General features: G+C 36.7%; 3 protein-coding genes and 1 pseudogene across 4 annotated transcripts; 3 read left to right on the forward strand and 1 right to left on the reverse strand.

The window, feature by feature from the left end:
* Positions 1 to 559: 559 nt before the first annotated feature.
* Positions 560 to 1,981, forward strand: LOC143590482 (serine/threonine-protein kinase WAG1-like). The gene has a single exon (XM_077070948.1). The coding sequence runs from the start codon at positions 560 to 562 to the stop codon at positions 1,979 to 1,981; it is 1,422 nt and encodes a 473-aa protein (XP_076927063.1).
* Positions 1,982 to 3,749: 1,768 nt separating this feature from the next.
* On the reverse strand, positions 3,750 to 8,104 carry LOC143590478 (uncharacterized). Its single transcript, XM_077070945.1, has 3 exons — positions 5,162 to 8,104; positions 4,699 to 5,082; positions 3,750 to 3,909 (listed from the first exon to the last, which is right to left on the reverse strand). Exons 1-3 carry the CDS (start codon positions 8,094 to 8,096, stop codon positions 3,821 to 3,823), a joined length of 3,408 nt encoding a protein of 1,135 aa, XP_076927060.1. The 5' UTR covers positions 8,097 to 8,104; the 3' UTR covers positions 3,750 to 3,820.
* Positions 8,105 to 20,103: 11,999 nt separating this feature from the next.
* Positions 20,104 to 21,941, forward strand: LOC143590483 (putative glutathione S-transferase). The gene is made up of 2 exons (XM_077070949.1): positions 20,104 to 20,454; positions 21,447 to 21,941. The coding sequence occupies exons 1-2, from the start codon at positions 20,131 to 20,133 to the stop codon at positions 21,795 to 21,797; spliced, it is 675 nt and encodes a 224-aa protein (XP_076927064.1). The 5' UTR covers positions 20,104 to 20,130; the 3' UTR covers positions 21,798 to 21,941.
* An 814-nt stretch (positions 21,942 to 22,755) lies between these two features.
* LOC143590484 (putative glutathione S-transferase) lies at positions 22,756 to 25,685 on the forward strand (annotated as a pseudogene). The gene is made up of 2 exons (XR_013145476.1): positions 22,756 to 23,111; positions 25,180 to 25,685. The product of XR_013145476.1 is annotated as a putative glutathione S-transferase (transcript).
* Positions 25,686 to 26,760: the final 1,075 nt, after the last annotated feature.

A 26,760-nucleotide genomic window follows, 5' to 3' on the forward strand; every position in this document is an offset into this window, starting at 1 on the left:
ATCAAAACACCAAACTTATATTTTCACATAGGAAACTGATCATATGAGACATTTTTCTTTACTGTAACAATGCTTTTTTCTTAACATGTTATGTATATAGTAGCTCATTTATCACCATCCTTTCACTTTTGCATTAAATCAATAGTTGTGCTAGCCTCATTACTCATCAACCATTAAAATCCTTTTATCCCATCGTTACTTACATTCTTCAACCAGTAGTCATAATCCAACCAACATCGTATTCGTAAATGCTAAAACATAGTTACCACCCGGTCGAAAATTCTACCCTCTACTTTCACATTTTCTTTTTTTCTACCTTAAACAGTTAAACCTCTTGTTAATATTGGGTCAACCAAAACCTACCACCCTTCTCTCTCTCCTCTCACATTTGGTCAACTCAACCAGACACGTTAACGACATTAAATTACACATGTCCCACTCCCCACTTCCTTATATTCTTCTACAACCCACCCTCTAGTCACCCATTCCCTTCACAAACAACTAAAAGAAAATTCTATTTTTTAGGTCTTTACTTTTTTTTTTCTAACGACAGAATCAAATGGAAGACGATCAAACCATCTTCCGTCAAGACTCCGACCTTGACCTCAGCTTCACCAGCTGCACCACCACCACCATTGCCTCCTCCAGTGCCCGCTCCAGCCTCGCCCGCTCAAGCTTATGCCTCAGCTTCAACGAATCCACCCGTCTCTCCTCCGCCTCAGCCTCCGCCCCCTCCACCACCATCCCAAACCTCCATTCCCGCCCTCACCGCAAATCCGACACCAATTGGTCCGCCATCAACGCCGCCATCAACCTCTCCTCCGACGGCACTCTCCACCTCCGCCACCTCAAACTCGTCCGCCTCGTCGGCTCTGGCAACCTCGGCCGCGTCTTCCTTTGCCGCATCCGCGACTACGAACACGAACACGCCAACTTCGCAATCAAAGTAGTCGACAAAAATTCACTAACTGCTAAAAAACTGTCCCATGTCCAAACCGAAGGACGAATACTTTCGTCCTTAGATCACCCGTTCCTTCCCACGCTTTACGCGCATTTAGAAGTATCTCATTACACGTGCTTCCTTATCGATTACTGCCCCAATGGCGACCTCCATTCCTTGCTCAGAAAGCAACCTAATTACCGCCTGCCAGTCGACTCAGTCAGGTTTTATACCGCAGAGGTATTAGTAGCTCTCGAATACCTCCACTCGCTAGGGATAATCTACCGTGATCTCAAGCCTGAAAACATATTAATCCGAGAAGACGGTCACATTATGTTATCAGATTTCGACTTATGCTTCACATCCGACGTCGTCCCAAAACTCGACAACAGAATTAACAGAATTCGTTACACCACTCGTAACAGAAAACACCAAAACCGTTACGAAACGGTTACGGAGTTTGTTGCGGAGCCGACGTCAGCTTCTTCCAAATCATGCGTGGGTACACACGAGTACTTAGCTCCGGAACTGGTCAACGGGATCGGGCATGGTAACGGCGTTGACTGGTGGGCGTTTGGTGTATTAATATATGAGTTGTTGTACGGAACGACGCCGTTTCGTGGAGGGAATAAAGAGGCCACCCTGCGCAATATAGCATCGAGCAGAGACGTGGCATTTGATAGTCATAAAGATAGAGATAATGAAGCTGGGGTGGTGGAGGCTAAGGATTTGATAACGAAACTGTTGGTTAAGGATTACCGGACGAGGCTAGGGTGCGCCAGGGGTGCGACGGATATTAAACGGCATCCGTTTTTTGATGGGATTAAGTGGCCGTTGATACGGACGTATAGTCCGCCGGAGGTCCGTGGGTTGACGGTGAAGAGGAGTGGTAGGGCACGTGAGAGTCACGTGAGTACTGGTTCCAAGAGACGGCGGTGGATTTGGAAGGGGTTGAATTGTCTATTGATGAAAAGTAAGGGGTCTAAAGGAAACTTGAATTCAAACCAGAACTATTATTGTTATAGGAAAGATGTGGTTTGAAATAGGTATAATTAAAGTTCAGGGTTGGATATATAAATGTTTTTTCCTTTTGGACTTTTTGGTTGTTGTTAGTTATTCCAAGGGTAATATTGTAAAAAGGAATTGTATTCCCTTGTATTTCCATTTTCCAATGTTTTTGATTTAACATTGAAGAAAAACCTATTATACTTTTAACATTTAAGTGGCTTGTTTATAAAACTAGTGTAATGGAGGGGTTTTCGGTGTCATGTCAAAGAGAGATTGGATAACTAAATCATCAAATACACGTAATAGTTTAACTGAAATATAATTATTATTTAATGTTTTTTTTAATATGATAATATGAGTCAAAGAAATGTGATTGGTTGGATTTGTAGTGGCCTACACACTCTGTTGTCTCATTAACCGGTTGTCGCCCTAGAGGGATCATTCCATTTTGGCGCTTATACGTGTGCAGGTAGTAATGGTTTGTTAGCGTTAAACATTCTAGGTGGAGGGGCTTTGGCGCCCACAACAACCGGTCTTATTACTATTATTATAATATGACAACTTGTTGGAACATTTGGAAAAGGAGAAACGAAACAATCTTTAAAAATGAAAAAAACTTGGTTTTTAATGTGATTAAGATGTTAAATATCTCTTTTGTTGTTTTGTATTCAATAGTTTTTATTAGTTTGGCTTGTTTTAAAGAAAAAAAAACCCTTCTTTTATGAACCAGACAGTTGAAATAGACAGATAAGAATTTAAAATTAAAATTAATTATTATATTATATGCTAAATAATATTATAATGATCAAGGATGTTAGATCTGAATTTTGAGCATAAAATTTTAAATGCGTAATTACTTCCAAGTATGTTCCCCTCATGGGCAATTTGGTAATAATCAGAACAACAATTTGGTCCCTGAAGCTATTGGTTAGTTAAATAGACCCCTTAAGAGTATGAAAACCACACTTGTATCCTCGATGATAAATTCTTTCATATCTTATTCACAAAGGTATTATTACAACCTAAAATATACGAGTTTGTTTATAGAATTTATAATTTGCCGACTTCTTATAATACTAAAACGAAAGGTGATTTGTGTACCGGTACCAGACACAACTATGTTATAACTCACTCGTGTTATATTTGTAATAACTATATATTAACTTTCATACCACAAAGGCACAAATATCATTTCATTTGACCAAAAACCACACCCCATGTGCTTGAAACACCCAACAAAGAGATTTGACAAGAAACAATAACATGTTCTTTGTACCATAAAGAAGAATGGTGGAAAATGATGGCAGATAGCATCTGATCCTTAATATGAGGAAACAATAAGTCTAAAGAAAAAAGTATATGCACAATTAAAAAAGAGTACAATGAGCCAAATTCTCAAATTCTTACCAAACAAAATGTTTAAAATGTCAAGGTTCAACTCACTATGCACCAACCATGACCTTAGCCAGTTAGCCACATAACTCCTCATTCATCACAACAGCCAAATTCATCACACTCACCCATAAACCAGACTTCATAAAACTACACCTAACAAATTCATAATTCTTTAATAATTGGGGTTTATGATTCCCAATAAAAGACAAGGAAATAATTGAACTTTATTTCAAAATGCTAGAAATAAACCAGTAAATAAGAATAGACCATAATCAATAATTAGCATACAACCTGTACAACCTCCATTTCCAACTTCTACTTCTGATCAAACTCAACAGTTTAAATAAAATCCAAAAACAATAAGTTGGGACTTGATCATTAGTGTTGGTCACCTGAAGAACCTATGAAAGTCACCATTTTATAACTAGAAAATATGTTGTTATTTCTGCTTTTTTGTACAATAAGATTGAGAAACCGTTATTTACTTGGATTATCCAAGGGACACATGGAAGATGAAGATCTAGAGTGCCAAGGACTCATCCCCATTTCTTCTGGATTCATATAATCTGCATATCAAATTAAGATGAATGTGAACTTTAGCTTTGAAATGTGCATTCCATTGCATAAAAAGAAACAAACTTTAGCCTAAATTTTATTTTTTAGCTAGAAAGTTTTGATGTAAGGTACCAAATTTAAAAATTTTTTATTCAAGGTAATCACATGGGTAAAAACGATGATGTGGCAGCTGGCATGCCAATAAATTTTGACCATAAAGACTTTGCTATCATCGCGCTTGACGGTGTGCATGAAACCAAAATAACCGACAGTATCAGAAATAATCGACATAACCAACCCAAAACTAACGTTTTGGTTTTATGTATTTTTCAAAAACCGAATTTCTGGTTCAGTTTCGGGTTTGCATGCACCGAAAATGGAAAAAAATGAACCGAGCGCGTAAAAACCGACTTTTGTGATTGAATATATGGATTGTAATATTTAATTTTGAAGGTTAAGTAATTTATAAAAGATTAATGCATGCTGTAGCTGTAGCCCAGAAATTTTATACCCAAATTTGTAGTGTAATCAATTAATCAATCAATTATTAACACAAAATTATAGGCCCAAAGTTCCAGGCCTAAATTCATTATTTTGGGAAAAACTTTTGTTTCGGCCCAAAAATTTCAAACCCAACTGGAAAAGCCGAAACCAAACCCATGCAAAAACAGAAAATACCAAAACTGAACGGTTATCTCAGTTTTTGGTTCAGTTTGAGCCCAAAACTGACCCAAATAGACCCCTTATCTTATGCAATTGTTTTAACTTTAACAGTATGCATAGATGAATAATTATCGTACCTTTGTATGAATTAGCATCATCTAAAGGAGTTTCTGATGATGGTGAAATTGGTGAATAGATTTTGACTTCTCGACAGTCAATCATCATTGCAATCACTTCTCTCATTGTAGGCCTGTTAAGAGGAGATGGACTTGTGCAGAACAATGCAATCCTTAAAAACAAAGACATCTCATCTCTTGTCTTTTTACAACTCAAATCCAACCGTTTGTCAACTATTTCAAAAGCCGAAACCATCCCATTAACCGCTCTTTTCACACATGTCACAAGATCCCCTCCTTGATCAAGCGGCTGAACCGGCGGCTTCCCTGTAAGTAACTCCAACAGAACCACCCCAAAGCTATAAATATCACACTTTTCCGTCACTTTCATTGTATACGCGTATTCTGAAATCAACAATTAAAACCATTTAAATATTATTAGTAAATTTAAAACTGTAACTTTTAACACTAGTATAAGTTCTACCTGGAGCAATGTAGCCGTAAGAACCCGCGACTGCTGACATGGACTTTGAATAAGGGTTATCCATTAATTTAGCTAAACCAAAATCACCTACATGTGGTTGAAGCTTTTTGTTTAATAATATGTTGTTTGACTTTATATCACGATGAACAATGCGGGGCCTACAGTCGTTATGCAGATAACATAAACCCTCCGCTGCTCCAAGCGCAATATTATATCTAGCATTCCAATCAAGAAAACACGCACTATCATTATTGTTACTGCCATGAAGCAACTCGCCTAAACTCCCGTTTTCCATGTACTCGTATAGTATAAGATTTGATTCTTGATGGTAACAAAATCCATAAAGTTTCACAATATTTTTATGCCGGATTTTCCCAAGAGTCGATATTTCAGCAAGGAAGCTACGGTCAACAACGGTGTTGACCCCACCGCCACCAGATTTCAACTTTTTAACTGCCAAAACCTCACCGTCACTCATCATCGCCTTGTAAACGACCCCACACGCTCCTTTCCCAATCACAGCATCTTCTGAAAAGTTACGAGTTGCTTCAACAAGATCTTGATATTTGAACCCGGCTTTCGGGAAGTAATAACTGTCCAACACATCAGGTTTCACGTGTTCATCTTCAAGTGGCACACATACAGGCTTTCGGTTCTTTATAGCCCAACAAACACCCAGTGCAAAGATCAAAGAAAAGAACCCAACAATACCCGAAATAATGCTCACTATTTTATCTTTAGAAAGCCCGTCACTGAACCAACTCGAATGTTGATGGGCCCGCCTGATTGAAGGAAGTGAACAGTGGTTTGAACCCAAAATGCATAGACCTTCATTTCCTGCAAAGTTGCTAGAATCCATCCTTTTAAAAACAGGTGTGTCGGGAACTGCACCGAACAAGTGATTGTTTGAAAGATTACAGATCAAAAGGCTAACTAACTGCCCAATCGAGGCGGGAATCTCTCCAACGAGTCGATTGTCATTCAAATACAAAGATTCCAACATTAACAAGTTTCCAAGATTCTGAGGAATTGTGCCTGAAAGAGAATTATGACTGACATTGAGCGAAATCTGAAGAGCCGTGAGTTGACCCAGCTCAAACGGGACATTTCCAGTGAAAAAATTACCACCCATTTGCAATTCGGTTAAACGAGCCAGTTTCCCGATCGAATTCGGTATTGATCCGTTCATTCTGTTGTCAGACAGTTTAAGCAATTCAAGATTTACCAAATTGCCAATTTCAACCGGAACGTGACCTGTGAACCAGTTTCTGCTAAGATCAAGCCGTTGAAGATTTAAACAGTTCATTACTTCACCTGGAATGTCACCAAACAACCGATTTGAAGATACATTAAAAGTAACAAGCTCAACCAAGTTCCCAATTTCACGAGGAATGTGACCGAAAAAGTAGTTATCAGACAAATGAAGCCTTTTTAAATTCTTTAACTGCCCGATTTCGGGCGGTAAAGGCCCGGTGAAGCGATTTTGATGGAGTTCAAGAGCAGAAAGATTATAAAGATTTGATAATTCAATAAAAAGGCTACCCGTTAACAAATTGTCTCCTAACATCAGTTGTATGAGAGATTTGCAAGATTTTAAACCGTGTGGAATGTTGCCAGATAACTTATTCGACCCGAGGCTTAAAAACATAAGTTTTTGAGATTTACAAAGATGTGGCGGTATGATTCCAACAAGATTATTCATGGAAATATCAAGAACTGAAAGGTTACTACTAGCTCCTATCAATGGAGGTATACTTCCCTCAAGATGATTATCAAAAAGCTGAAAGCTTTCCAAAACTGGATTATTTTGAAACCCTACAGGAATGTCTCCAGTCAAGTTATTAATAGAAAAATCAAGTTTTCTAAGCTCTTTCAAATGTGAAAGCTCATTTGGAATCTCACCCACCAAAAGATTTTCAAAAAGATGAAGTAAACGGAGGTTTGGAATCTGGCCCAGTTCTTTCGGGATGAACCCGGATAAACGGTTTTCAGAAAGATCGATTTCAACTAGGTTAACGCAGTTTCCTAATTCTTGTGGAATCGACCCGTTTAACTCGTTGGTATACAAATACAACCTTTTCAAAAGTGTTAGTTTACCGATCTCAAGTGGAATGCTTCCGGTAAACGAGTTTGCATGCAGTGCAAGCAATTCCAAACGACTGAAGTTCCCAATCTCGGGAGGAATCTCACCAGAAAAAGAATTCTGCCAAAGGACCAAACTTGTAAGATTCTTAAGCTTTTGAAGGTTTATAGGAAACGGGCCCGATAACGAATTCTGGGCTAACCCGAGAACCTCCAAGCTTTCACATTCACTGATCTCACTAGGAATCGGGCCAGATAACGAATTCACTCCGGCCCGGATTATTTTAAGTTGTTTCAATCCACCAATGGATTTGGGGATCAGCCCAGTGTGATTGTTACTGTAAATAACAAGCTCTTGTAACGAAACTAGTTTCACAATATCATCAGGGATCACACCATTGATGTAGTTTTCACACAAAGAAAGGATTTTTAAGGAGGAAATAGTGGAAATTTGAACGGGGAAATGATCATGGAATCGATTCGTGCAGAGGTCTAAAACTTCCAAATGTCGACAGGAAGCTAAACCGTTAGGAATGGAACCAGAAATGAAGTTTTTGGATACGTTTAACACGGTTAGAAACGAAAGCTTACAAATGGTTGATGAAAGAGAACCAGATAAGTTCATGCCATGAAGGTTTACAGAAACTACCTTATGATCATCGTTGCAACCGATACCGACCCAATTACAAGGACCCGTATCAGCTTGATTCCAGTTATCCAAATTCCCATTTGGATCATGAACAGAGAGCTTGAATTCCAAAAGCACAGCACCCTCTTCGTTAATCGAATCAACACGAGTAGAAATTAAAAACAAAAGTAGCATCAAGAAGGCCACATCAAGACTCTTCTTCATATCTGAATACCACTAGGACTAGTACTAGTTAGCAATGAGAAAGAAAGAAGGAAAGAAAGAAAGAAATGAAGTTGTGGTTTTAACAAGAGGAAAACAGCATGATAATAAAAGTAGAAAGATGTAGCTATCAAGACAAGTGGTCTGGTTGAAGATCGAAAGAGACAAGGTTATGAACAGTGAAATGGGTTAGTAATCTAAGCCACTTTCACAAGGGTTTGAGGATGAGCTGAGTGAGGCATTTCATCAAACACTTGGAGGGCAACACAACCCATCATCATCAAAAAGTGTTATGACAACAGAAAAAGGGGGTCATAAATGAAAGGATGGGCAGCAAAGCAATTGAATTGAACCAAAAAGATAAGAGAGAGAGAGAGAAAACAACACAAACAGTTGGGGTAAAATTTATGGAATTGAGTGAGGCATTTAATCAAACACTTGGTGGGTTGAAAACAAGAAAAGCGAAAGCCAGTCAACTCAACTCAACTCAAGAAACACCCATTAATGATCATCTGGTTGTAAATAATAATTGGTGTGAAGGAAGGATGGATAGAGACTGGACAGTTGAGGGAATGGGTTAAAGTTGGGATCACGATACCCTCCGCCATTGTTGCTGGGCCTGACAAATTGGACAATGAACAACAACTGTGGGTCGTAGGTTTCATGATTTTGGTGCTACTGTGGATAGTGGAGTCATGAGTTGGAATATATGTGTATATGAATAAGTGTGTTGCTGTGTGTCATGTTCACAAATTTTCAATCTTTCATTGCTTTTCAACTAACATCCGTGATCTATATTTCTTTCGTTCTTTCTTTCTACACGATATTAACTACTTTTTGAAAATACAGGTTTTCCTTCCTTTTTTTTTTCTTTTTTTTAAAAAATAGACAATTTAGTTTGCGTACACATTTTCAAATTTAGCCTGCAGAAGTAGTGGAACAGCGGTGGACTCAGAAGTGGTTTTATGGGCTCATCTTTTTCGATGTTTAAATTTTGCATAAAACTTCGAAGTCATTAAAAAAATGAATTACAATTGATGGGTTGTGAAGGCGTGATGTGTGAATAGGTATGAAAGTAACCGGAAGCAAAATCGTTCATATGTTGTTTTAACGTAAAATTTGAAAATCAGTGAGTTCCCATGAACCCGAGAAACCCGTATTGAACCCATCCATGGGCAGAAGTCATCACATATGTGAAGAAGGCTAGAGCGTTGTTTGGTAACTAACCTCTTAATGATTCTATCATGAGACTATTGGGTTGTTTGGTAGCCTCTTAATGGTTATTAAGAGCTCTTAATGGTTAAAAGACAGCCTCTTAACCATTCAGACTTAAGGTTATTTCTTAACCATTAAGAGGCTATGAGGTAGCCTCTTAATGACCATTATGAAGCCACCAAACAACCCCTACATCTGAATCATTCAAAAGTATAGTATGTTTGGTTCACTGAAAATGCATCTATGCATCTTTTAATGATTAATGAAGGTTCTAAATGATTCAAAATAAGATTGTCGAGCAACCTTAAATGAAGCCTTTTGGCATGAAATTGATAAAAAGTCAACAATTCCCACCTTTTTACCAACCAGTAGTTAACACATGTCACATGTAGACTAAAAAGTTCAAGGCGGCTGTTTTTCATATTCATCTGTCTTGTAGGCTAAAAAATGTATTTGTAGGCTAGAATTAATTTAATTGTGTCACCTGAATATAAGGTGGGACCCATCTTACCTTTTATGATTTTATATGAAAAAAAAAAATTGACTAACGTTTAGACTCCGTAGCCAGCTTATCCCTTATGATATATAATCTAATGTCTAGAGGGGGGTTTCTAAAAATTGTAGGAAAAAGCTTAATATAATTTTTTTAAAAGTCAAATTTGTGGTAATTTTCCGTTCTCTTTCTACTCCACATGATAAAAAATATCAGTATTTGTAGATTGGTTTTGGCTGTATGAAACGAATTTGGATTTGGCACCATGGGATATAAAGCAAATGGTATCCAAGAATGTGGAAGTAGAATCTTGATGGAGTAATTGGCGGGGATACTTTATCAGTTATTAGTGTAAAAGCTCAACATTATAAATACAACGGATTAATCGTTGGAATCAAACTTGAAACACAAAACATTTCAATTTTAGTTTTGCATTCCGTTTTCTAATTTTTATTTGTTATATTAATCAAGAAGGTTATTATCCTCCCAACAAATTTTCTATTATTGTTCTCAACCGAATCAAAGTTCCATCCATCTCTTAATTTACATGTTCATATGGTCCACGTGGATTAATCAATACTGTGCCGGATCTACACATCAATTTCAGGGGTAACGTTTAATTTTTTTTTACCGTATTTCAACAACGTTAACAGAACAATTAGAAACACAATAATGAATAAATTTAAATATATGGGGTGTAAATTTCGCCTATTCGGTTTTTGAAAGCTTGAAATCGAGTCATTACATCCTTTTCTTTTACTTTATCAAACGTTTCTTTTTCGACAGCACAAAGTAAAGTATTTTTCAAATACTCATCATCCATTCGGTTACACAAATCCGTCTTGATAAGCTTCATTTTAGTAAAACATCTTTCAATGGTTGCGGTTGTAATTGGTAAAACCAGCGGTAGCTTCAATATTTGATAAACCAAAGGAAAAGTAGTGTGCTTTCCGATTTCCACAATTGCATGAGCAAGGCCACACATTACACATAATTTTGAAAATTTATCATCTTCCTTTAATGTGTGCTAAAAGATTGTAAGATCATCACCCGAAATACACCATCTTTCTTCATTACTAAAATAATTCGGATGCATCCCGTAAGATGTATATCAATCTTTATCAAACTTAGAAAATGAATGTCAAATATTTTAAACCAAACATATTTTCAAAACAAACTCTTGCCAAAATTGGCTAGTGAATATAGTATCACAATTTGAAACAATTGTAGAAAAACAATCGTGTGTTTTAAAGACACACACCCCTTGTTGTAGCTTTTGTAGGATAGGTTGTAGATATTATCATCAAGAGACCAACTATGTTTCATACAATCTAGCAATAGTGGTTCAATAAGGAGATGAGCATGGTGTAAAGGGCGCCATACCATGAACTCGAGAATAGGCATATACAACAAGGAGGTGATCATAGATATACCCTTGCATCGTTGCTAACCACGACTATTGGTTGGCCAAGGTGCCAAAAGATCTAATGAATTGGTGACAGTACCTCGCTAAGCCAAGGAATCCACAAAGCTTTTGAATTGTACTTGGTACTAGCCATTGGATTAGTGTTTTTATCTATTGGTGAGTAGCTACACCATATTTGGAAATGATGTGGCCTAAATACTCGACATGCGAACCACCAAAATGGTGCTTGGATCGCTTTGCAAATATTTGATGTTGCCTCGTGATCACAAGTACTTGACGAAGATCTTATACATGTGAAGCATTATCTTGTCTGTAAACAAAAATGCCACCGAAACATAAGCGCTGACTTTCTGCTCAAATGTTTAAACTCTTTATTCATAAGTGCTTGAAACATGACGAGTGAATTAGTTAGATTGTAGAGAAGAACCATGAATTCAAAGAGCCCTTGATGTGTTCTAAAAGTCATATTTTGAATATCATCCTCGTTCATGAAAATTTGATGATACCCTGAACTCAGATCCAACTTACAGAATATCATAGCACCTCCTAAATTATCGAGTTACTCCTCAATTTGAGATATAGGATAACAATTCTTAACTATGGCTTCATTGTGTATTTTACAAAAAACACAAAGCCGCAAAGATCCATATTTCTTTTCACAAATATAACCCTCGAGAACTACAACTTCATGCTAGAATTTCAGTCCCTTAAACACTATCACCCACTTGAAATCTCATAGTGAAGTTCCTAAAGTTCAACATGATACCAAGTGCCTTGCTTAACCCATTCAAAATTAGAGCACATCAGCTCGCGCTATATACAATTGTGACTTTCATAGTTGTGATGATTTTAAATGACATTGAAGTATCTACTAATATGGTGCGCATGAAATCGAAAAATTGAACCGAAACAAAAACCCAACGATTCTGTTTTTGTTGTAAAAACTGAACTTACATTTGGGATTTTGCATGTAATAAAATCGGAAAAACAACCAAATTTATAGATTTTTATTATAAGGAATTTATCAGAGTTTAATAAATATGCATTTAACCCAAAATGTATAATAATCAATTAGTTATTAATTGACAACATGATTAGGCATAATGTTTTGGACGAACTTTTTTTGACCCAAAATTTTCAAACTCAAATGACAAAACCAAAATAATCGAAACCAGAAGGCAAACCAAAAAACCAAAATCGATACAACCAAAGTTTTGAAAAAAAAATTAAAGACCAGGTCAGAAGTCATAATATCACATTTTTGAATTCGATCACAACCAGGTTTTACTACAATTAACGGGCCTTTGGGAAGTGGGTATTCCCTAGAGTAGGAGATGGTGGGTGGCGTATTAGGTCACGTTTGCCATTGGGTTACCCTGGGTTGAGCTTTATTCGTTGGCCATTCAAATTAATTTCCATAATTAGAGGTGCACACATAAACCGGTTAACCGGTTTCTAACCGAAAAGCTAACCGGTTACCGACCTGTCGGATCCTAACCGGATACTAACCGATCCTAACTGTCGGTTAGTAACCGGTTTATATTATTGATCTCAAAACCGGTTAACCGATTTTTTTTTATTAATTTATCAAAACCGATTAGTACCCGACCCAATTAACCGGTCTAACCGACTATTTCCCGCAAAAAAAAAGGTTAACGGTTAACCGATTTGTGCATCTCTATCCATAATTGCATTTTAGACAAAAATCAATAAGCCCAGATAAATAATCTGTGGTCCAAGTATTATGGGTTTAGTTTGTGCCAAGGAAAAGATATTTATGGGCTCAGTGTCATAATGCTCAAAAATAAAAATATTAGAAGATCTTAAATAAATTGCATATACTGATATTTGTTACTAGAAAAACAAAACTCGAATAAAAAGTTAAAAATAATTAGTAATAATAATAAAGATTTATGGATTATTAAACGATAATTTGAGATAATATATGAAATTACATATAAATTATTAAATTTAAGTTACAATATTTCATAGATGAAATAAGAAAAGCTTAGAACACGCGACCTAACATTTATTAGGTATAACAATATGCTGATAGTTGTCTTTTTGTATAATAGTTGGGTTGATGTTATAATATGATAGGGTTGAGTTATTCTACAAATTTCAACAGAAATGAGAAGTGTGAGAAGTCATAATTGATTGATATGTGTCAGGCGGGGACCAAAGGTAAAAGGGTATAAACGTAATAGTATATATTTTCTCTTTTCACACACGCAAGTCACATGCCAATTCCACTATTATTTTAAAACTTCTATAACTTTTTCATATGATATTAGTTTTTTAAAACAAAAATCACCATAATAACAAGCGTTTTTTTATCTTTAATATGAGTATGACTTTGTTATATAAAAATTAAAAAAAAAAATACGTCATTGTGTCTTTCTGTTTGTTATTTTTTTTTCGTTATTGTGTCTTTCAAGTAATCATTGTGTTTTTTTAATGCTAATAATACGTCTGTGTAATAATAATATGTAAATATAATGATAAAATAACAAGTTATCTAATACATAAAACACAATGATGAATACATATTACACAATTACATGAAACGTAATACACAATGATGAATACATATAACACAATGACCTGAAACGTAATACACAGCTGTTAAAACATATAACATAATGACTTGAAACGTAAAACACAATGGAAACTACATATTACACAATAACTAAAACACAATGATAAGTAAAAAGACAACTGATGAGCACAAAGACACAATGACAAACAAAAAGACACAATGACGTAATCTTTGTTTTAATTGTTATATTTAATATGAGTATCAATTGATAACACAATACCCAAAATCTATAATACAATGCATAAAAAAACCCAATTAAAAATCATATTGAACAACCAATAACACAATATAAAAAACACACTAATTGTTTTTTATTTTTATATAACAATATGATACTCGTATTAAAGATAAAAAACGTTTGTTATTATGGTAATTTTTTTTAAAAAAATAATGTTGCATGAAAAAGTTGTGGACGTTATAAAATGATGGGAAAATTGACATGTGCCTTGCATGTGGAAAGAGAAAGTCAACAAAAGTGGGTTATTACCTTTATGCCATTCTCGTCTATTTATTTTATTAAATTAATCTCCACCATTCAAATATAAGATTAATGGATTAGATTCCTTCTCACCATTCTCATTTTTTTTGTCTTTTGTATTTTGATGTTCGGTTTAATTGTATATAGTTCAGCTCGTTAACTTAGTTGTTTTATCTGTTTAGTTAGGAACTTTGGTACTTCATACGTGTTTATTGTGTTTCAGGTTACATGTACTTAATGCGGCTAATTTGGATCTGTACGAGCATGGGATGAAGACCCGGGACGTCCAGCACGAGAATCGAGATGGTAAAATAAAGAGGCTGACTGAAGCACCCATCGCGCTACGTGATGGGTGTGGAAGACATGGCATCATGCTACGTGATACCCATTAAACTATAATAAAAATGTTGACTTCGGTCCATCGCGTAGCGCGACCAGTGGAAGGGTCCATCGCGCTACGCGATGTGTCCTACAGTCGGGAAAGTTAGGGTTTTAATTTGTAATACGATTTGACGACCTAACTCGACATTAATCAGTTTCCAGAGAAGATTAAAAGCAGCAAGGGAGAAAACCATCATCTCCATTCATCTCAAGGTCATATATATGCTCCATATCATTCGTATCGAAGCCCGAGAGATGCTGAGACGCGGCTAGACCCTTTGAATCATACCCGGGATGTATAGTTTGTAATATTTCAGTTTATTTCTCATGTACTAGAACAACTAATTGTAATTGTCTTGATGTTAATCTATGAGTATTGATGTTTAGTATGTCCGTGCATTCAGTCGGTTTAGGTTTTTGTCGATTAGAATGATTAGTTTTTCGTTTGCTATAATAATTGCTTGTAGGACTGTATTGACTAGTAACTGGTTATTTACAAGGAAGCATACGATTGTGCTTAGTTGAGTCACACTGACAGGAACCGCTTGATAGCCAGTGCCGTGTGTTAGTGATTGTGGATGCCTAAGGTTTAACTTGTTAGTCAGTCTGTAGTTGACACGAGATAATTAATCTGTTAGGTTGCATGAGATTACTGTTAGTTTGCTTACTTGAATTCCCGGGTGTGATTTGTTTGTTTATTGATCAACTATTTGCTTAATTACTTGCTCATTATTAAAACCAATCAATTGCTAGTGTGATCAACACTTTTAAATGAATTACTTCATAATGTTATGAATCAATTTCACTTTACATTGACCACATACTTCTCGTGGTTTGATGCCCTGCTTACCCTAGCCTGTTTAAGATGATTAGGACACTGATTTATATTGTTTTTGACTAGATAGCGACAGTTTAGAATCATATTTTAACTTCACCCTAATATGATATTAGCCCCCCCCCCCAAAAAAAAAATAAAAAAAAAATAGGTTTATTGGATTTTAATAATCCCTATTGACTGATATTAGCCGATAATAATCCCTATTTATTTTATCACCACTGGCGGTCCCAAATTTAAAAAGCTGGCCCCCAATGGTCCGCCGTTAAAAATAACTTAACGGCGTTATACTTTTTTCCAAATTCAAACTAATGTTTTAGGACTTTTGATCGGAAGGAGGATACGAGTCGATTGATTTAAAACTTCGTTCGAAACGATGCTCTAAAACGACGAAACAACGCTTCAATTCGGGTGTTTGAACTTACAATTAACAAAAATCAAGTCGTCTGGATCACCGTTTCGAGCTAAGTTTTACATCAATCGACTTGTATTTTCCTTCCGATCAAAAGCCCTAAAAAATTAGTTTGAAATTCGGAAAAAAGTATAACGCCGTTAAGTCATTTTTAACGGCGGACCATTAGGGGCCAACTTTTTTAAATTTGAGACCGCCAGTGGTGATAAAATAAATAGGGATTATTATCGGCCAATACCAGTTAATAAGGATTATTAAAATCAAATAAATAAAAATAATATCACACACTTGCTGATTCTACATTATTTTTAAAATCCACCTAAATACCCGTAATGAAGTTTGAACCATCACCGCCAGATTGAATGAAATTCACCTAATGTCACTGAATCAAAAGGCCTCTTGGCTAGGGGTGTGAAAACGGGTTAGACCCGCCAGACCTAAACCCGACCCATTAAATGTGGTATTTTCGGAACTTAGGACTCGACCCTATTGTAAATAATTGGGTCTGATCAGTTTGGGTCTCGCGAGCCTTACCCGGTTTATATAAAGAGAAAATGGCTAGACCCGCGAAACCTAGGACCGACCCGGACCCATTCAGTGATATTATCAGAACCTGTGACTGACTCTATTGTAACTAACCAGTTCAAGTCTCGTAAGTCTTACCCGATTTATACTCACTCCTACTCTTTGGTTAATATGGCATTAGTTACATGACTATTTTGTTCTTTGTTTGTTTGATGATGCATATATATGTTCCTTAAACTTTAACTTGGCACGTTCGTGTTGGCTGTTTTCGGGTCTAAGTGAGATCATGTCACGGATCATCTCGGTTCATGTTCGGTCTTTGGATGCTGTTAAAAGCCCACCACCGCCATACACCACAATTATAGTTATGTTTGTTTTGATAAGAAAGTGCCACGTAATTACACGCTAAACGTGTAAATAATTAAATATTCATATCACGAGGCATATGTTGGCATTAACCAAAACGACACGTTCGTCACATATTCCTGAAATCACGCCACATAGAGGTGGTCAAAAAAACCGGTCCTCGAACCGGTTTGCCAGTTTAAACCGGAAACCGGTTTTTAAGAAAACCGGTTTTTTGTAAACCGGTTTACAAACCGGCGGTTTATATATCGGTTACACAATTTGGAGCCAAAACCGGTTATAAAAAAAACCGGTTTTTTTTAATAACCGGTTATTAAAAAACCGGTTTTTTTAATAACCGGTTTTTTAAAAAACCGGTTAACCGGTTTTTTTATAAACCGGTTTTTGACCGTTATAAAAAAACCGGTTAACCGGTTAAAAACCGGTTTTTTCCCGTTGATTAACGGCCATATAGCCGTTTTTTATAAGTTTTGACCGTTTTTTTTTCCCCCATTTTACCCCCACAAACATCTATATATAGCTTAGGTTGGGTATTGGTTAGATCACACTCGATTATACAACTCCAAACGCTCTAAACGTTTATTACATACGCGATTATTTTGTTATCTCACGCTCAATTATACCACATTACCACTCCATACGCTCTTATTTCGTAGTCGATTATCATGGCCTCCCAAAGTGCTGCTTCATCCGTCAACATGGGTGCCTCGAACACGGGAGAAACGGTCGTTCGGGTCATCCCCACGAAACGAAACCAAGATGTTTGGCAACATTTCGACCTATGCGAAATGTCTAACGGTACCCAAAAAGCTCGATGCAAACATTGTTTGAAGTTTTATGGCAAAGATGCAAACTCCACTTTAAGAGCGCATGTACAAAGGCCCTTTTGCAAGGCCTTGAAGGACGAATCGGGAAGTAGTTCGCAGCCGGAGATGACGAATCAAGGAACGGTGTTTACGTACGACCTTGAAGCGGTACGTCAAAAGTTTTCAAACTTTGTGATTCAAAATACACTTCCTTTCAACCACTTCGACAACCCTCAATTCACGGAGATGATGCAAAAGTATGTTCAACCACGCTACCAACACGTAAGTCGTTCGACCCTTAGAAGAGATTGTCTTAAAGCTTGGAAAAACGCTAAATCCGAACTAATTTCATACTTTTCAAACTTACAAACTGGTGTAAACTTAACAACGGATGTGTGGTCGGTACCTAATGGTTCGCCCGACTCATACATTTGTGTGACGGCTCATTGGGTTGACCCCGGGTCGTGGCAAATGATGAAACGAACCGTTGCGTTTCAATTGTTTGATTACCCGCACACGGGTAGAAATATTTTTAAACTCTTGGATAAAGTCATTCGACAATACAAGATTGAAGATAAAATCTTTTCAATTTCGTTTGATAACGCGTCCAACAATACGGCCGCGGTTGGCCATTTAAAATTAAAGTATAAACCTATTTGTGATGGAGCGTTTTTTCATAGCCGATGCATTGCACATATTATCAACTTGGCCGTGCAAGATGGGTTAAACGTGATCGAAACGCAAAGAAACAATTTTAAAAGAATGTTACGAGATGTTTTTAGCAACAATAAAACATTTTCAAGATACAAAAAATTTTGTGATGAAGCTAATTGTCAATGGTTGGGGCCCAATTGGGATTGTCCAACAAGATGGAACTCGACTTGTGATATGTTTGAGAAAGCCATCCAACAAAAAGAATCACTAATTGCGTTTCATCAAATAATGTCAAGTAGGGGTAAATGTGCACCGTACGATCCTAGAAACTGGTTATTGATTGAGATCGTTACGGAGGTCCTTCAAATTTTTAAATCTTGCACAACTAGTTTATCCGGGGTTTACTATCCAACAAGCCCCATTGCTTTACCAAAAATTGCTGTCATGTGCACAAAGTTGAGTGAACTTCATTGTAGGGGTGCACCTTATTTTGATATGGGTGTAAAAATGAAAGAAAAATTTAGAAAATATTTTCAACAACTACCCGCTGTTTTGACATGTGCTGCTGCGTTAAACCCTTGCATAAATGTTGGTGGTGTTGAAGCTTTAATAGAAAAAATTTGTGATGAGCTAGAGTTAAACGACGATCAAAACCCCTATTATAACCAAACTTTAAAGAATGCTTTCAACACCACCTTGTCTAACATGTATGATGTTTACCTTACAAAATACGGGTCGTCTTCCCAAATTCATGACTCGTTAAGAGCTGTTGCCCAATCCCAATCCCAAACCGACCTTGAAATGGGGATGTACTACATGATTTGGGAAGACGCCGGTAAACGTCAAAAGGTAAACACCCCAAGCAGTGAACTTGGAAGGTATGGTGGTACCAACTTTGTGAAACACATGACTCCAGATGAATTTAGAAGTCTTGATTTGCTGGCTTGGTGGAGAGGTAAGGAGGATGAGTTTCCGATCCTCGCCGCCATGGCCAAAGATTTACTAACGGTCCAAGCTTCCACGGTAGCTTCGGAGTCTGCTTTTTCTGTTTCTGGCAGGGTTATATCGATTAGGAGGACTCGACTCACTCCACCAGCTGTAGAGATGTCTATTTGCTACAAGGATTACTTGGACGCTTTAGATAGGGCACAACATCAACGCTCACTCGAGGGGGAAATGGACTATGAGGCGGGCTTGTATGAAGACGAGGTCAATCAAGGACACACTCAACCAATGACCGATGAAGAAGCCGCGTACGACGATTACCTAAGGAATAGCTCGGGATCGGGTAGCGATGAAAATAATGAGTAAGAAACAGCAAGTTGTTAATGTAATCGTGTCTAAGCATTCTTTAATGTTTGTATTTTTGAGTTACGAATATGCGATAACGATTTAATGTTTGTATTTTTAATGTAAAAGCTATAAATGAAAGTTATGTATTTTTGAGTTACGAATATGCGATAACGATTTAATACTTGTAGTTACCGGTTTGTTTATACTGTGAAAAAATAATGGTTATTTAAAAAAAAAAAAAAAAAAAAAAAACCGGTTAACCGGTTAGACCGGTTATTAAAAAACCGGTTAATAAAAAAACCGGTTTATTAACCGGTTCACAAACCGGTCGTAACCGGTTTGACCGGTTATGGTTTTCATGCACAAAAACCGGTTATTAACCGGTCCGGTTATTAACCGAACCGGTTTTTTTCCAGGACAAAAAAAACCGGTCCGGTTAATAACCGAACCGGTTTTTTTAAAAAAACCGATTTGTGCACCTCTAACGCCACATATAGTAAATTAAAGAACACCACTCATACACACGCACCTACTCCACCCATCTGAACCTAGCAATGGCGGAACAAGGAGAAGAGGTGATTCTGCTTGATTTCTGGGCAAGCATGTTCGGCATGAGGGTAAGGATAGCTTTAGCCGAAAAGGGTATTCGGTACGAGTACAGAGAGCAAGATCTGAGGAACAAAAGCCAGCTTCTTTTGGACTCCAACCCGGTTCACAAGAAGATCCCGGTTCTCATCCACAACGGCAAACCTATATGCGAGTCTAGTATCATCGTTGAATATATAGATGAGGTTTGGAACAATAAAGCTCCGTTGTTTCCTTCGGATTGTTATGCTAAAGCTCGTGCTAGGTTTTGGGCTGACTTCGTTGACAAGAAGGTAAACTTTTACTATTTATGGTGGAATAGTACTTGTAAAGACTTTGATTTGGGTGTCTCAAATTGAACAAACCGACAAAAATTATCTATTTATAAGAGTAGGGGCAGCGTAGATGAGTAGTACCCGAGTTTGACTAGGCTTTAGCTTGATCGGCATAGCCGAGCCCGAGCTTGACTTTGGCTTGTTTTGGTTTACGAGAGCTTGAGCTAGACTCATTTGAACTCTTTTTTTTTTAAGCTCGAGCTCAGCACATGAGTTGCCTTTTCAAGCTAGGGCTTTGCTCGTTTACTAATTTTGTTAGTTAAATTATATAAGTTTTTATTAATGTATACTATTATATATTTTGAGAAAAACTTTAAACAAGTCAAAGCTTGGTTTGAGCTCGGCTATGTAGTATTTACTAATTAATACATAGAAGTTCAAAAGATATCAAATTTAAAAATACAGTAAGCTCGTGAAGACTCAATGCTGTTAAATGAGATTCCCATACAAACCTCGAGCTCGGGTTCAATAAATTAACAAGCTTTAATTGAGGCTCGAGAATCGGGATTGGACTGAACTCGAAAGAGCTCACTTGTTTCGAGCTTTTAACCAATCCGAGCTCGAGTAGCTCGCGAGTGACTCGACTTGTTTGCACCCCTAATCAAAGTCCTGTTTCTAGAGCTTATGACTTGATTTTCAAGCTCGGGCTCAACAGATAATTTATATTATTATTATTATTATGTTGGGCTTGCTTAGGCTACTGAGTAGGTTCGAGCTCGGTAAGTGAATCTCAGGCTTAGACTCATTTATTGAACAAACTTATTTTTAGGCTCGGCTCTATTGGTACTTTTTGCGAGTCGGTCTCGAGCAGCTTACGAGCAACTTGGCTCATTTACACATCTATATAGGTAAAGATAGACAATTAGGGTAATTACATAGACAATTAAGGTAAATATCTCCTGACTAGTATCCGGTAACAAAACTGTATAATCTTGTGTATGAAAATGCAGTTTTACCTAAGTGGGAGAAAGCTGTACACAACAAAAGGGGAAGAACATGAAGCAGCAAGGAGTGAGTTCATAGAATGCCTTAAATTGCTTGAAGGTGAGCTTGGAGACAAACCTTACTTTGGAGGTGAAAGTTTAGGGTTCCTTGATATATCCTTCATCCCATTTTACGCATGGTTTCAAGCCTATGAAACCTATGGGAACTTCAACTTTGAGCACGAGTGCCCAAAGTTGTTCGCTTGGGCTAAACGCTGCATCCGGGACAATGAGAGTGTGTCCAAAACTCTTCCTGAGATGCCAAAGGTCTTTGACTTTGTTCAGCATATGAGGAAGAGGTTCGGACTTGACGACTAGAAGTTGCAGACTTGCAGAAAGATACTTAAATGTGTCTTTATGTAGATTAATAAAGATTGTTGCAATTGCAAGTTACAATCCTTGTTGTATTTTCAGAGTGTTTGTTTTTAGACATTCATTATGTTGGTTGATTACGGTTTCTTTATTTTTACAGTTTTTAAGACATCTCAGCAACACTGTTGTTCTGTTTTAATTTGAGTGACGTCATTCAATGAAATTAATGCCATCATTTCATAGCAACTCTTGTGTTACATTATGGTGTGTGTTTGTAATAGGACTAGCAAATGGGTTGGGCTGGTTCGGTTACCATGTGTTAGGCTCCATGACTACTCACATTTTCTTTTTGAAATATTTAGCCTTGTTCGAATAACTTGGATTAACCTGAATTCGACTCGAATTCGAAAAGCTTATCAGAATTGGCTTGTTCCAACTTCTATTCACAAGTCAAGTCGAATTTGAATACGGTCCCCAACCCTTCAAATTCAAATTTGACTTATTTAACTTGAAAACAATCCTAACTCACGTGGCATCGTTTTCACTATCACTTGATATAACACGTTGTCTTACGAGAAGTGCGTTTGACAGAATGAGAATGAGAAATTAGACAAATAAAAATAAAAATTAAGTTTCTTAGGAACCTTCAAATTCAAATTCGACTTAATCAACTCTGAAAACAATCTAATTCACGTGGCATCGTTTTCACTATCACTTGATATAACACGTCTTACGAGAAGTGCGTTTGACGGAATGAGAAATCAGACAAATAAAAATAAAATAAAATTTCTTAGGTATATAAAATCGGTTATGTTTGAAAAGGAACAAACTAAAAGTATTAACGTACATCTGTCACAAACAAAAAGGACAAACATAACAAGATGGTGATCCTGTTTCTGAATTCAAGTCCACACATCATATATCCACACTTTCCCTATGATATCAACAATCTTGGTCGACGCCTATGCAAACACTCGGTGAATATGACCATGAACCCAACAATGGCTAAACAAGAACAACTGATTCTACTTGATTACTGGACGAGCATATATGGTATGCGGGTCAAGATTGCTCTTGCTGAAGGGTCTATCTTACGAGTACAAAGAAGAAGACTTGAGGAACAAGAGCCAGCTTCTACTGGACTCCAATCCCATTCACAAGCAGATCCCCGTTCTCATCCACAACGGCAAACCTATCTGTGAATCTAGCATCATCGTCGAATATATAGATGAAGTTTGGAACCATAAAGCTCCATTGTTCCCTTCTGATTATTATGCCAAGGCTCGTGCTAAGTTTTGGGCCGACTTCATTGACAAGAAGGTAACTTTCAATTATCTTGATTGGTTGTCTTTGGATTCTTGTTGATTTGAACAAGATTATTACAAAGAGTTTCATTAACTATGTCTAACGTCATTTCAAGAAAAAAAAAGCATTCTTAACGACTGAGCTTGGCTCGTTTACAAATAAATCGTTGTGCAAGCTTTCTAGAACAACTCTAAGTTGAAGTATGGGCCAAAAACCATAATGGGCTTGATTGGTGTGGGTCGAAGCCTAATTGACTAGAACCTAAAGCGCCTATGCCCCACAAGTATGCATGCTTGCGGGCTTGCGGCAACTGATCGAGTGACCAACATGAATATGGAAAATGGGCCTTTTATAATTTTTTTAAAAAGATCGACAATAATTGTAATACAACAATAAACAAAACAAAGTTATTGTAGCAACAACATACACAAATAAAAATTATTTATCATGAGTGCAAATTATCTATCAATTAAGGGTGTGTTTGGGATTGCTTATTTAAGAGAAAAAGGACTTTTAACAAAAATGACTTATTAACTTATGAATATTTTAAAAGAAACTTTGAAAAAAATGTTTGGATTAACTTATGTGTTGGGGAAAGCCAAAATAACTAAAAAGGACACTATTTTTTAAAAGGAGTGTAATGGGTTTGAGGGTTAGAAGGGTGGAATAGGTAAATCAAACCCATTAAGTTAGTAAGTTACAAATTCCTAACTTTTCAAAACCCCTTTATTTTGCCTTCTCCATAAGTTAAAATCTATAAGGCCTTATGGTTTGCCAAACACCTTATACACCTTATTAACTTTTCAAAAGGTTTATAAGTTATAAGTTGATGAAAATAAGGAATCCCAAACACCCCCTAACTTACTATTAAAACTTAGGCCTAATTTATTAACTAAATCAACTATCAGGCCAAATATGTCACTAATCTCTTAGAAATTAGAAGAGTCCAAATCCAGTATTTTGTTTATATTTGAACTTTTGGATAAATTTAGTCCCTCTATAATCCAATATTTTGTTTATATTTGGACTTTTGGATAAACTTTAGGCCCTCTGTATAAAACTAGGCCTTATATAAGTATAAGCTATGTTTTATACATATAAATTTTATAAAAATTATGTGCCCACCGCCGGAATCGGGCATGACACGGCGGCGGAGCCCTGTATGAGGTGAGAGCCGGGCCTGTGCAAGGGCGACTCTTATATAGCTCCCCCCCCCCCACATTTCATCCAAGCTTTACCGTTGGTGTGTGCCGTGGCCTCTCGTTAGAATCGATCACTGCACGCAGCCCCGGCTCTAAGGGTGTGCTATGTGGGCGCTTGGCCCGAGCACGCGTTTTTTCAGGGGCACAATTTTTTTTGAAAATTTCCGATGTTATATATATAAAATACCCGAACGCTTATAATCCCACTATTTTTGTAATATTCAAACACATTTTAGACCCAATTTTTTTAATTACCAAAAAACTTATAGGCCATTAAAAATTGAAAAAGGTCCATTTGTTTAAATTAATCAATAAAAGTTAAATAAATAAAAACAAGAAACGATAAGCGGGATAACAACAAAGTCTACTTCGAACACCAGCAGTCACGGTAGCATTTGCAAAAAGGAGTTTTTCGAAATTACAATTATTGAAATATTATTTACGATCTACAATGACTAAGAAAGACTTAGCGGGTTGGCGATAATGACTTTAGCAAACGGAATATTAGATGGCATAAGTTGCGAAGAGCTGATTCATCAATTTGCTATCAAGAATGTTAGGAGAACTTCACAAATCTTTGGTTAGCTATTAGCCTATTCAGTATGTCATAAACTCATTCTGATACCATGATTTTTGCTAATTGTTATGTTTATTGTCATAACTTTATATGTATATAAAAATGTGTTTACATTATTTAGTACGTTAAGGCTTAAGGGGCAAATTTTTTCTAGCTCGGTCGGGGCACGTGAATTCTCACGGCCAGCCCTGACTACTTGATTCACCGCTAAATAATACCAGTAGATATTATATTTTGTTTTCATCTCTTGAATTTGTAATCTTTTGTATAAGTTTACAATTTTACATACAAACAATGTATGCAGCTATACCAAACTGGAATGGGTTTGTACACAACAAAAGGTGAAAAACACGAGGCATCAAGGAAAGAGTTCATGGACTGCCTTAAATTGCTTGAAGGAGAGCTTGGAGACAAACCTTACTTTGGTGGTGAAAGTTTTGGGTACCTTGATGTATCTTTAATCCCATTTTATTCATGGTTTCAAGCCTATGAAACATATGGCAACTTCAACTTTGACCATGAATGCCCAAAATTGATCGCGTGGGCTAAACGATGCATTCAAAACAAAGAGAGTGTGTCTAACTCTCTCCCAGACTTGCCAAAAATATTCGGCTTTGTTCAATACATGCGTAAGAAATATGGAATCAAGGAATAGAACTTATAATATACAAAAAAGAAACACATAACTAGATGTTTTTTTCTATTTGTATACATATATAAACAAGTTTTTGTCCAAAGTTGTTCGCGTGGGCTCAACGGCGCATCCGTAACAACGAGAGTGTGTCCAAGACTCTTGCTGAGATGCCAAAGGTCTTTGCCTTGTTCAGCATTTGAGGAAGCGGTTCGGACTTGAGAAGTTGCAGAAAGATACTTAGATGTGTCTTTCTGCAAATTAATAAAGATTGTTGCACTTGCAAGTTACAATCCTCTTTCAGTGTGTTTGTTTTTAGACATTCAATGGGTTGGTTGATTACCCTTTCTTTATTTTGTGATGATACATCTCAGAAACACTGTTGTTCTGTTTTAATTTGAGTGATGTCATTCAATAGAGTTAATGGTATCATATCATAGCAACACTTGTGTTGCATTATGGGGCGTGAATGTAATAGGACTGGCAAAGAGGTTCGGGTCTTTTTAGTCTGTTTTTTAACCAACATGTCTAATGCATGGGTCCTCTAATAGTGTATACTTATTTCAAGATAATGTTATCAAACTTTTAACTTTTCCATGCAGTGAACTGGGAGGGACATTCAAAGATAGGGCCAACACAACCATTAGATGAACCTAGCTAGGTGTAGTAAAAATCGCCATAGTCTACGCTTCTCTGGTTAATTGATTCTGTATATATGATAACTATGATAAGACTTACTTTCTTGTATATCTGGGGTCTATATCTTTTGGAATGCTTGTTGAATTTATTAAAATATCAAAATAAAGGATTACAAACTAATTAAGCATCTAATCAAGACAGACTAGCCATCTATTCAAGACTCAAGACATGAGTAAATAACGGTTGTCTATCCAAAAACAATGATCAGGATAAACACAGGACCAAACAACGGAGAAACATAGTACCATTGGCTTCTTGTTAAAATCGGTGACTGCATCATTCACCGCTAATATTAATAGATATGATATTTTGTTTTCTTCTCAGGATTTAGTAATCTTTTGTGTAAGCTATACCAAACTGGAATGAATTTGTACACAACAAAAGATGAAAAACATGAAGCATCAAGGAAAGAGTTCATGGACTGCCTTAAATTGCTTAAAGGAGAGCTTGCAGACAAACCTTACCTTGGTGGTAAAAGTTTTGGGTACCTTGATGTATCTTTAATCCCATTTTATTCATGGTTTCAAGCCTATAAAAGACATGGAAACTGCAACT

This window comes from Bidens hawaiensis, unplaced genomic scaffold (genome assembly GCF_021521415.1).
Source record: "Bidens hawaiensis isolate Kalapana, Puna unplaced genomic scaffold, B.hawaiensis_p1.1 tig00038606_1, whole genome shotgun sequence".
In the NCBI taxonomy this organism is placed as follows: domain Eukaryota; kingdom Viridiplantae; phylum Streptophyta; class Magnoliopsida; order Asterales; family Asteraceae; genus Bidens; species Bidens hawaiensis.

Bases quoted from the DNA above. Each gene is read 5' to 3' on its own strand.
- LOC143590483 (XM_077070949.1), top strand. From the start codon at position 20,131: ATGGCGGAACAAGGAGAAGAGGTGATTCTGCTTGATTTCTGGGCAAGC. The intron at 20,455-21,446 runs GTAAACTTTTAC...ATGAAAATGCAG, and splicing joins CTGACTTCGTTGACAAGAAG to TTTTACCTAAGTGGGAGAAA.
- LOC143590478 (XM_077070945.1), bottom strand. From the start codon at position 8,096: ATGAAGAAGAGTCTTGATGTGGCCTTCTTGATGCTACTTTTGTTTTTA. The intron at 5,083-5,161 runs GTAGAACTTATA...TGTTGATTTCAG, and splicing joins TTACGGCTACATTGCTCCAG to AATACGCGTATACAATGAAA. The intron at 3,910-4,698 runs GTACGATAATTA...TTTGATATGCAG, and splicing joins TGATGCTAATTCATACAAAG to ATTATATGAATCCAGAAGAA.
- LOC143590482 (XM_077070948.1), top strand. From the start codon at position 560: ATGGAAGACGATCAAACCATCTTCCGTCAAGACTCCGACCTTGACCTC.